The sequence below is a fragment of the Raphanus sativus genome, chromosome 5, assembly GCF_000801105.2.
Source record: "Raphanus sativus cultivar WK10039 chromosome 5, ASM80110v3, whole genome shotgun sequence".
Lineage (NCBI taxonomy): Eukaryota > Viridiplantae > Streptophyta > Magnoliopsida > Brassicales > Brassicaceae > Raphanus > Raphanus sativus.
The window spans coordinates 36,696,866-36,709,364 of NC_079515.1; the positions used below are offsets into that span (position 1 = coordinate 36,696,866).

The following is a 12,499-nucleotide window of genomic DNA, read 5'->3' on the forward strand; positions in this document are numbered from 1 at the left end:
AGCCTATGTTGGTCTATGCCACAATTATTTGGTTTTTGGAAGATCAATGAGCATAAGCATACACGGTCTTTGTATGCTTACGTTGTAAATGAGTCGGATATTTTTTCTCTTATGTCTGGAATGATATGGAACTCGTTGATTTAAGAGTGGTTCAATTTTATATGATCTAATTATATTAAGAGATAACCAAAAATATTATAAAAGTGTTACTGGTTAGGTTTAACTAATCTATGTTGGTTAAGATTTGGTTTAATTTAAGTTGGTAGGTTGCATTGTATAGGAGGTATAATATATTCTAGCAACAACTATGAAAGAGTCTAAAATTTAAATGAGAACTTCAAATAGTAGATAATCCCTAAATTAATAGATTAGATGAACTGAATGAGGCTAAAAACGAATAAAGAATATACCATATAATCACCAAATCATTGTATGTAATGGAAAAATCATCAAGTTAACTATGTTGGTCAAATCTCTTGTTGGAAAGATTCCATTAATGTTTCGCGACCAATGTGATATAAAGCGTGTATTCCCAAAACAAGTAACATTATACGTAAAAGCAACATATTAATGGGCATAATTAGCAAAGACTATAAAAGTTTGATTAAACTTGGTAGCCGACTTGGAAGGTATCTAAATCTCTAAGGTTATTTGACTAGCGTATGATAAGGTTCGGAAAGAGTTAAAAAGTTCAAAGCTGCTAGGGAGGGATTTAGAAACGTGACCCCTGAACTCCTCGTCGGACCTATAATTAGAAAACAAGAAACATACGCATGGTAAAGAACATGTCCCTGAACTCCTTCTTGGACGTTATAAACATATTTAAAAAGTTTGTGGAAATTGATGATTTGGATGAAAAGGCAGCCTTTGGTTCTTTTGGAGTGAAAAATTGGATTTTTTGCACTGATTCAATTTTTTTTTTTTGGTTAAATCTTATCGACTTATCCGATAAATTTCAGAGGAATGCACGTACTTAATGATACAAAATAGACTAACCTGGAAACGTACCTCATTGTCTGATCCAAATTTAGAATACTTCCGACTAATGCCATATTCCGACTAATGTCAGAGATGGAACAATTATCTGTTACGGACCACAATATAAACTCCTTAAACCGAAACCTAATTCTAAACTGATCAAATAATGATAATTTAGATTCGAGAAGGAATCAAACCATCACTGATATGAGTACACTAAAACACTAAATCTCAAGAGATTGCCATTAGACTATCATCACTTAATTCGTTGATTTAATTTTCATGACCGTGTTAGATGGAAGATGGACCACATTATACGTATGTGACTGTGGAGCCTTCAGTCCAATCATCCATGCTTTGTTTATGCGGGCCATCTGATTTGGGATGGTGAATTATGGTCGAGCTGGTCTACTAGTTTATCATCTTCGTGGAACCAAAAGTTTGATAGAATTTCATAGGCTTTTGTCTTGGGTTGTCATCATCGATTCACTCGGTAGAGTCAGCATTGCTTTGTTCATTTGGGACCGGGTCATATATGACTACACAAATTTAGAGATAAAATAAAATGCAATCCAAACGGAAAATATACATGTCACATATGGCGTGTCACGTTTGTATAGCACCTATATATTAAGACGACGTTCAACGTTTCCAGTATCTTACTTACTTATGATCAATGTGCAATCTCTTCTTAAATCTCACTAGGTCAAGCGTGAATACAAACTATACACCACTTAGATATATACTTAACAAGGCTCAATATTTTTCTTACGCTCATCACTGTTTTTTTGGGGATAAAGTACGTATATCAATGTTTAAACAAAGTAGCAGATTTTTCCCTGATAAAATACTGACCACCATGCTACAAAACTATATTATTGTTTTGAACTTTTGTTAAACTATATATAACTTGTATATGTACAAAATATATAATATAAATATATATACAACAGTTAATGGCGGAGACTGATAACTTAACCAAAGAGAAAATCACTATCTAATATTTCCTAATTTGATAAATTGTCGACAATTGTATTATTATTTTACACCGATAGTGGATTTAATCAAGGTTACCGTGATTAATTACAATATTTATTCAAAATTCCAATGGAGAAACATTTGTTTGATGTGATAGATTAGTGACAGCACAAAGGGTTTGCGGACTGATATTTTCTGACGATATATAATAACATTGAAAGAGAAAAAGGTAACTTAATTCATGTTCTGAAATCTATCGTTACAGTTTCCCCAATCTTAGAGCACATCCAATGGTGGTTCTATCTATTGAAATTCTAAAAATGCATATATATGTATAAGTTATATATGTGTATGTAGGTGTGTGGTCTACAAAATAGTGTAGAATTATATCAAAAAGTTCTAAAAACAAAAAAAAAATAGAACTTTTGGATATGGTTCTACCCTATTTTGTAGACCCCACACTTACATATACATATATAACACATATATACATACATATGTATTTTTGAAATCTCAATAGATAGAACCATCATTGGAGGTGGTCTTATTCTCCCTTTTATTTGTCGTACCAGGTGGCGAAACTATATAGTTTAAAATGAATGTCGACTGAACATATAGTTTAAATAATTTTGTCATCTATGCCCTTTGTCATTATTTATTATCTCATATAGTTCTTTCCCACAAACCAGTTATTATTCCAAACAAAGGATATCCACTATTTTTAGATTTGGGATCATATAGTATCAGGAAAAGGTGATCAATAATGTAATGAGCAGTTCATACTAAAAATAATGTAATAAGCAGTTTATACTAAATAAAAAGGGATGAGGACACGAACAAAAATAATGCAATAAGCCCAAGAAGAATAGTAAGTGAGGCCTAGATAATGACTAGGCCCGTTAAAGCTTTTAACTAATGGCGTGAACAGTACCACATCGTTCATGCCAAGAGAAGAAACTGTGTTTATATGGCGACAGAGTAACGAAGAAGATTGTCCCTTCGGGGACATCCGATAAAATTGGAACGATACAGAGAAGATTAGCATGGCCCCTGCGCAAGGATGACACGCACAAATCGAGAAATGGTCCAATTTTTTTTTGATCTTTTTTTTCTAAATCGGTTTCAAATTTAGGGTTCCTGCGTTTTGTTATCCTGGGTTTCGATTTTTACTGCTGCTTCTGTTCTCTAGAACCGTGACTGATGTTTTGGGATTCAAATCTGCACAAAACAGCAAGTCTTTAGGTTTCAACTCACGAGAGTCGGTTGTTTACAAAAAAAAAAAAACTCACGAGAGTCGATGCGTTTTGTTAACCAGAAACCCGGTACAGAATGTATTAAACCAGATTCCGGTTAGGGTAAACGAACTGAACTGAGTTTTGACGAAACGGTTTAGAGTATTAAACGAGATTCCGGTTAGGGTAAACCCTCTAGCTGGCTCAGAAGTTGATTGGATTTGTAACACCGTTAAGGCGTGACTTTCATGCTTTTCATTGTCAAAGAATGGTCAAAGATTTGTTGATGTCTACTATTTTTTTGGTTTGATCTCTTTACTAGCCGTGGAACATTACAAATGCTGGACCAGATTCATACCAATGGTATAATAGCCTGACAAATCATTTGTTTTGGATCTTTCTCAAGTCTTGGCTTGGTGTATATCTGGAAAGCTAATGAAACCAACAATTCAAATCAAGCAAAACATTTTTTCTTCTTGACTTGTCCTCTCTAAACCAAAAAAGACTCTTGTATTACAAAAATCATAAACCGAACAGTGTTACAATTGGTGAAAGCAATCTCGGGATGAAAGCAGAAGTTATTCACTCGTTGAGCGATGATTTGAAACTTACATGTGGCTACACGCTCAACACACATCGTTCAACATTTGCCTCTATCTGTAAGCAAGACTCCTATATGTTTCTGGATTGAAAACACTCTGCAGTTTGGTCGATAATGGTTGTTAGAGCTGAAAGTGCTCCTGCAAGTTGCAATTATTGGCCAGCCTTCCTTCTCTGTCCAACCTAAATAACGTTTTTGAATTCTGAATCTTTCATGTACAGTATTACACAATACAAAGAGGACACAGTTTTGAAAAAATAAGTTTGTCCCATACGCAGGGCAGTCCTCACTCCTCAGCATAGCACGTGAAACTTGGTCTATAAATATTTTCTAAAAAGTTACAGACATATATCTCCAAATTTGTAAGAAACAAATTATTTAAAAATTGAACTAAATAGTTGACAAAAAAAAAATTGAACTAAATTACTTATAATCTTCAAAACTTTTGTAAAGTTAACTCATTATTTCATTAACCCCACAAGTTGGTGTCTTTATAAATCCGGCACATTGACTCACTACGTTAAAGTTAGAGACTACTTTAGTTGCGGGTCTCAACCTTCAACCATTCTGATATGGTTAGGTTAGAAAGTAGTACTAATATTCTTGGCATCTGAAATTGAAATTTGAAAATTGTCTCGGCGACTTTTCGTAATGGTTGTATATCATTTAGACCTAGTCAGTATTTTATCTGTCTCGAGTCTAATAAGAGTGACTTTGACTTGTTAATGTTACCGAGATTCATTCTTAGATAAAAATGCAATGTTTGATTCAATGAACTAAGCTGATATGGCTATGAATTATAGAAGAAGAAAAACAGAATTTGCAGAGATCATAAGAAAACGTGCACGTTGACGTGGTACCACAGACTTCTATCATATCATCTTTATAAATTCTATTAAGGGTCATGGAAGCCATTGCAGAACCATTCTCATTAATTATATAATGATATAGAACTTTGGTTAACGTACTTGGAATAACACTGATCATGACCTCCCAGAGCCCACAAAGAAAACGATCACGACGGCCATTTCTTTATGTATATGGGAGAAAACTCCAAATTAAAGTTTTCAGAGAAATGGATAATATATCTAATCGTCATGAAAATGACCATCAAACACCTTGTCTTTAAATGTTGTATGAATAATATTTTGATTTATCTTAGTTCCTTAATCATAACGACATTAGTTTTTGTAACTTTCTAATTGATTTCTCTCAGTAGTCGTACATAATGAATTCTTAATAGCATAATGTTTGACAATAAATCGCTTTAAGACCGTTAAAAGCGTTGTTTTTGTGGTATGGTTTCTAATTTTCACTTTTTCAGTTCATTACTAAGTCAATCGTTATAAAAATACTGCAAATCTTTATAAATAAATTTAGATAAGACAACGAAATAAACAAAAATAAATTACCTTATATAGTTATTTTCTTATTATAATAAGACATATCCAGGATAATAAAGAATATATATACTAAGAATATATAGAGATAATTGGATTACGTACACCTAAAACCGAGCATAATTAGATTTCTACCCCATTAATCTCATAATCAATTTTGTGACGATTTTATCCCTATCAAGAAACTAGACCTGAGAACTAGACCTGTACATGTCAGTTTTGGTGTCAGCTTGTGTCAGCCTATAGTATAGCTTGTGTTTATAGACATTAATCTTTATCTCCTAACAAAACATCATTTGATGAAGAGAAGAAAGAAATCGAAAGAGAAAGAAAGAGAGAAAAAACATGAAAAAAAAAAGAATCAAAGATTTAAATATGAAAAAGAAGAAGAATCAAAGATAAAGATGAACTCAACCAACTTATGTCATTCCAAACCATCACCACCGAATAAAAATCAATTTCATTTTCTTTTTCCAACAGTCCACAAATAATTTTTGTATACTTTGCATTTCTTTCGTAAAGTCTATTTTTCTATTTGCAATATTTTTCTGTTATAAGTTTGATTTTATTTTTTACTTTGATAGTTCTAAGATTATTGATCAAAGATTTGTTATCTGGTATATTATTCTATAAATCGTTGTTATATGGTAAATGGTTTGATATCTGGAACATATTATGTTAGCTGATACAAAAAAATTTCCTTTAATTATAGTACATGTTTGTGTAGCTTATAAATGGTTTCACAGCTTGTACATTGTTTGATACTTGATTTAGTGGCTGACAAATGAATTGATACATAGTTTGTGAGTTAATATGTTCTTTGATAAATCAATTGTTATCTGAAAAATAATTTGTTGTCTAGTACATGTATTTATTAACTGATAAATTATTTGATAAATTATTTATTATCAGATAAATGAATTGTTACTTGCTACTTATTTTGTTAGCTGTTACATTGTTTGATATCTCCTATCACTAGATCCATGTTAAGTCTTTATTTGATAACTAGGCAGAGATTTTTGCTCCTAGACACGGTGATCAGTGGAGGACGAGGTAGATGATGACCGCTTGAGAGTATTATTTTAAAAAAAATTAGCATTTATGTTAACTCAATCAATACATTGGAGTTCTACACTATGTGTTATTCTTAACTAAAGATTTAATATTGTTAAAATTTATTTTAGCAAACATTCTACTTATTACCGGATATTATTCATTTTTAGTGGATCTTCTGATTTAAGTCGTCGTTGGGATAAATATTTTGTTAGATGTTACTTTAGTCTTATGTCGCCATTTTAAATAATATGAGTTAAGATGTTTCTAAATAGGTGTTGTTAGTAGATATATAGTTAGTTATATGATACATGGTTTGTTAGCTGTAACATTTTACTCGATACAAATTTATTAGATGATACATATTTTGTTATTCGATACATGTTTTTGTTGTAATTTCAGCATAGTTCTCAGACTTGTCAATATAGCTTGTTATATACAATATACTTCGATAGATAAACAAAGAAACTGCTTTAGTCTCGTGGTTATATTATAATTGTTTAATAAAAAACCAGGGTTCGACGCATAAATCTGGTGTTTTTATTGGATTTTTTTGTTTTTTAAATGAAGGACACGTAATTTTTCTTGTTGATTTGAATCATTTAACCTTGTGTTTTTTTGTTAATGATGACAAATTTTGATAAATTTATGATGAAATTGTCGATTTCGAACTTAAAAAAAAACTAGATTTTTTTTTGTGCTCTGTTTTTTTTTCTTGAATAAGGCATAAACGCCATAGAACTTGACTGTGGAACGCTTAAACACCGAGTAATTAGATGAAATTGCCGCATTTTAATAACTAAGATGTTATATTTCATTATACCTAAGCTTCCCAAAAAAAAATCATTCAAAAATCTTGCACGACACAGTACCAAAGACAACTTGTGGTGTAAAAATAAGGCTGGCGTGAAATCCAAAGTGATATATCTTCTGATTCACAAACCTGAACATGCCTCTGTTATTCTGACACACTTGTTTGCCCAACCTATGAAATCTGCAAGTGTATCTTTGGTTGTCAGAGAGATCACCGAAAAACGTGTCAAAGTTGAGAACATTAAAGTCTAAACCAAACACAAATTGTGTTTTTTGGATCCATTATGTCCATCAATTGCCAACTCTCTAATTTGAACTCGAATCGGGTATATTACTCTAATTCGCCCGAATATATATGCCAAAGGCTGCAACTGAATTGTTAATTTTTGGAATAGAATGATGTGGAATGGCTTATTCCATTAATTCCATAATTTTTTCCACCATTTGCAAAGAATGAAATGGAATACTCATTCCACCAATTCCAAAAATAAATAGATAAAATACAAAAAGAATCATTATATAACAAATTTGATCATGAATGATTTCATTCCATTTTTTGCTGTATCCCCTTCCTATCATTCCATATTTTTTAATTCCACAAATTCCAAATTGTTTTACTAGTTACATTTGTTTTTCTCAACCTGGCCAACTTTGTTGTTGACAAAAAAAAAAGGCCAACTTTGTTTAGTTTTTTTGCAAGTTGTAATAAAAAGACAAAAAAAAAATATTTAAAACTTACATAGAATTATATTAATAATGTTGACTTACTTATCGTTCTTTTTTTTAACCAGACTTACTTATCCCTCTCTCTCTCTCCCCCATTTCTCAAATATCTCTGGGACTCTCTCTTCCCTATTCGTAACAACCAACCACTTCTCCACCCTCATCGCACCGCCGTAAACGCTGCTTTGATAATGTCGTTCGATCTACTTCTCTTCCCGTACTTCATCCTCTTTCTCATTCTCTCCGACTTCGCGTATTCTCAAACATTACCAAAACAAGAAGGTATATCATATATAGTCAGTTATATGATTATAGGGTGTTACATATGTTTGAGTCAATGTATGATTATCTGTGATTCACTTATCAAAAATAATGATCATCTGTGATTTGAACTCTTTTCGCAGTGGATGCTTTAAGAGCCGTAGCGACGGCCTTGAAGAAGAGTAACTGGAAATTCAATGTCGATCCATGCGATGTCACATCTGATGGTGGTTGGAGAAACCTTAGCAAAGGATTTGAAGACGCCGTTACTTGTAACTGCTCCTCCACCATTTGCCACGTCACCAGCGTGTTCGTTCTTCCTCCCTATATACACAAAATATAGTATAACTTATCTCCTTTTTTTAAACTTTCATTTAAATTATTAACAACGGAGTGTTGGGAAAACTCACCACACAAACTCGCTGAAGCACTCTCTGATGCACTTGTCGTAGTACGTTAGAAAGTATGAGTTTGTAGATCTATGGAGAACAGAAGAAGAACACGGAATTATAGAAGATAGACACAAGAATTTGATATCCCAGGGTTCACCTAAATGTGGTTACGTCCCTGGGGCCTGGCAATGAGGCAAATCACTATAATCTCAAGTACAAGATATAGTACCTCTCTCTCTCAACCAAAGCTTACAACCAAGCTAGGTCTTTCTTGCACAGATCGTTACAAAGACTTCAAGAGAAGAGTGCACACGAGCTCCTCTTATATAGTAGGAGTTTATTACATTAACCTAGTTGGATTAGGGCATTCACCCCTTTCCATAAACCTATTAGGAAATATTCCAAAATACTTGCAACTTCCATAACTCCATGAGAAGTAATATTTCCAGGAACCTATCACCTTCAATAAAGTGATATTTCCTTTTCCTAATATGACATCCTTGTCTTGGTTTAAGTTATGCGATCTTGTTTGATTTCCATCACCAATCTTGACTGACGAAGTCCCTGAAGTATTCGCTGACGTAGTCTCTGAGGTAGTCTCTGACGCAGTCTCGAATCCCAACAAACTCCACCTTGATGACATCAAACATGATCCACTACTTAGATTAAGCAAACTCGTGCTTTGCCAGGCGATGCCGAATGCTCCTTAGTGTTCGGACATACCAAGGAAGTCCACCGCTTCCTCAAACTTCTTAACCGGAACAACCTTGGTTAATATATCTGCAGGATTCCAAGAAGTACATATCTTCTTCACACTTACATCACCTTGAGCGATTATATCCCTGATGAAGTGCATCTTTCTGCTGATGTGCTTAGTCCTCTCATGATACACATTGTTCTTGGCTAGACACAATGCACTTTGAGAGTCACACGATATCACCACCGTGTCTTGCTTGAATCCAAGCTCCTCCGCTAAGCCCCTTAACCATATTCCTTCCTTGACTGCTTCAACAAGCGCCATATACTCTGCTTCAGTCGTCGATAAAGCCACTACGCTTTGTAGACTCGATCTCCAGCTGATTGTATTCCCACCAGCCTTGAAAACATAACCTGAGATCGACCTCCTCTTGTCCAGATCCGAAGCAAAATCAGAATCACAGAAACCTTCAACATCAAACGCCTCATTCTTCCTGAAGCACAGTTTCAGATCTTGTGTTCCCTTCAGGTACCTCAATACCCACTTAACCGCAGTCCAATGAACCATCCCAGGCTTACTCATAAACCTGCTAACCAACCCCAATGCATACGCCAGATCACATCTCGTGCCTATCATAGCATACATTATGCTCCCGATAGCATTAGCATATGGAATATCATCCATACATGTCTCTGCTTCATCATCTACTACAGCTGACAATTTGAAATGTGCACCAATAGGTGTTGATACACTCTTTGACTCATCCATGTCGAATACCTTGAGAATCTTCCTGATATAACCAGATTGAGACAGTGTTAGAATCCCCTTTGCACGATCTCTCTCAATATCCATTCCCAAAATCCGTCTTGCTGGACCCAAGTCCTTCATCTCAAATCTGCTGCTCAGCAACTGCTTCACTTTCCTGATCTCTGCCGCATCCTTTGATGCAACCAACATATCATCCACGTATAGCAACAAATAGATATATGTACCTTTGGTTACCTCCTTGATGTAAACACAGTGATCATATTCACTCTTCACAAAACCGTGACTAACCACAAACTGATCAAAACACTTGTTCCATTGTCTTGGTGCCTGCTTTAGTCCATAAAGAGCCTTCTGAAGTAGACAGACGTGATCCTCTTTCCCTTTAACCTGAAATCCCTCTGGTTGCTCCATGTAAATCTCTTCTTCAAGTGTACCATGAAGAAACGCAGTCTTTACATCAAGTTGCTCAAGCTCCAAATCCTGATTCACTGTAATTGACAACAAGAACCTTATGGATACATGTTTCACGACGGGTGAAAACACATCTTGATAATCAATACCCTCCCTCTGAGAGTATCCCTTAGCAACTAACCGAGCCTTGAATCTAGGCTTCTCAACACCAGGTATGCCGGGCTTCAACTTAAAGACCCACTTGCAGCCTATCACCTTACGCTTACTAGGCCTTCTCACAAGCTTCCAGGTTTGGTTCTTATCCAGTGAAGTCATCTCTTCACCACATGCTTCAGCCCACTGCTTTCGCTCTTCGCTGTTCATCGCTCCATGATAGTCTTGAGGTTCTTCAGCACATACATCATCAGCTACATATAGTGCAAACGCTGCTACATCATCTGAGTCGGAGTACCGTGCAGGTGGCACTATTCTTCTCCGAACTCTATCTCTTGCTAGCTGATATCCTTCAAGACTTTCACCTTGTTTGTCACCTACGTCACCAGCTGACTCAACTGTTTCTTCAACAGCTCCACCTGAAGTATCAACTTCCGGTCCTGACGCAGATCCTGCTGTATTTTCCAGCACCGTCTGATTTCTTAGCTCCTCTGTGACATCTGCTTTCTTCTTGCAGACATCCAAATCCTTGTAGACTTTATCTTCTGTAAATACCACATTCCTGCTTATAACACACTTCTCCTCATCAAGAAGCCAAACTTTGTATCCTTTCACACCCACTGGATAACTTATGAAGATTCCCTTTTTAGCTCTGGCCTTGAGCTTTCCTTGATCTGCATGGACGTAAACCACTGATCCAAATCTTCTCAGGTGCAGATAACCGGGCTTCTTGCCCAACCAAAGTTCCTCCGGAATGTTCCCATCTATGGCAGAAGATGGACTCCTGTTTGTCACATATGCTGACGTAGATACTGCTTCAGCCCAGAATTTTTCCTCTAGACCCGACTCAACCAGAAAACATCTCACCTTTTCCATCAGAGTCCTGTTCATACGTTCAGCTACACCGTTCTGCTGTGGTGTATATGCACAAGTCATATGTCTCTTGATTCCATGTTGCTTACAGAAGCTGTCAAACTCTGTGTTGCAGAATTCAAGTCCATTGTCTGTTCTAAGACAACACACCTTCTTCTTGACTTGATTCTCGACCAGCTTCTTCCATTCACAGAATTTACTAAAGGCTTCTCCTTTAGTAGCTAAGAAATATATCCAGACCTTCCTTGTATAATCATCGATAATAGACAGGAAGTATTGCTTCCCTGACAGACTTGGTGTCACACTTGGAGATCCCCATAGATCAGCATGTACATACTTGAGAGCTTCACCTGTATCATGTTTCCCGATGCTGAAGCTTACTCTCTTCTGCTTCCCCATCACACAGCTCTCACAGAAATCCAAATCACCAATCCTCCTCTTATCAATCACCCCTTTCTGGGCTAGAATCTGTAGATTCTTCATGCTCATGTGCCCAAGACGTCTATGCCACAAGACTGTCTCATCCTTAGATGGTTTCTTCTTGACACTGCAGTTTACTTCACCTGACACAGTCTCACCATCTAACAGGTACAATGACCCGGACAAGGTTCCCTGAAGTGCTAGCTTACCATGCTTGTAAAACCTAGTCTTCCCATGTCCACCACTATGCTCAAAGCCCAATAAATCCAAGGTTCCCGTGGATATCAAGTTCCTTCTTAATTTCGGAATATACCTGACATTCGTGAGTGTCTTAACCGAACCTCCATAAGCTTTGATGTTGATTGTACCAATCCCTTGCACTCGAACCGCGCAATCATTACCAAGAAGAACTTGTCCTGAAGTCAGCTCTTGAAACATGTGAAACCAATCCCTCCTACACGTCATATGGTAGGAACATCCAGAATCAATCACCCACTTATCATGATGCCACTTATCTCCTACCGAAAGTGCATCATCATCTGAATCAGGATCTATCACAACCGCTGCCTCACCTTCTTCTTCATCTCTGCCATACTTCTTCTTGTATGCATAACACTCCCTTTTGGTGTGTCCCTGCTTCTTGCAGAACCAGCAAGTTATCCTAGACCCTGAGATCGATCTAGACTTGCCCTTGTTATTCCTCACAGGATCCTTCTTCTCAGTTCTTCCTCTAGCATAATGACCTT

General features: G+C 35.9%; 1 protein-coding gene and 1 non-coding gene across 2 annotated transcripts in view; both read left to right on the forward strand.

The window, feature by feature from the left end:
- Nucleotides 1–2,949: 2,949 nt before the first annotated feature.
- LOC130495412 (U6 spliceosomal RNA) lies at nucleotides 2,950–3,052 on the forward strand. Its single transcript, XR_008934682.1, has one exon. It is a non-coding gene; the product is annotated as a U6 spliceosomal RNA (small nuclear RNA).
- Nucleotides 3,053–7,858: 4,806 nt separating this feature from the next.
- Nucleotides 7,859–12,499, forward strand: part of LOC108858917 (probable leucine-rich repeat receptor-like serine/threonine-protein kinase At3g14840) — a 16,620-nt gene continuing 11,979 nt past the window's right edge. Inside the window, exons 1-2 of the mRNA XM_056986124.1 lie at nucleotides 7,859–8,060; nucleotides 8,183–8,348. Coding sequence (XP_056842104.1) covers nucleotides 7,970–8,060; nucleotides 8,183–8,348 — 257 coding nt within the window. The 5' untranslated portion in view covers nucleotides 7,859–7,969. The remainder of the gene's footprint in view (nucleotides 8,061–8,182; nucleotides 8,349–12,499) is intronic.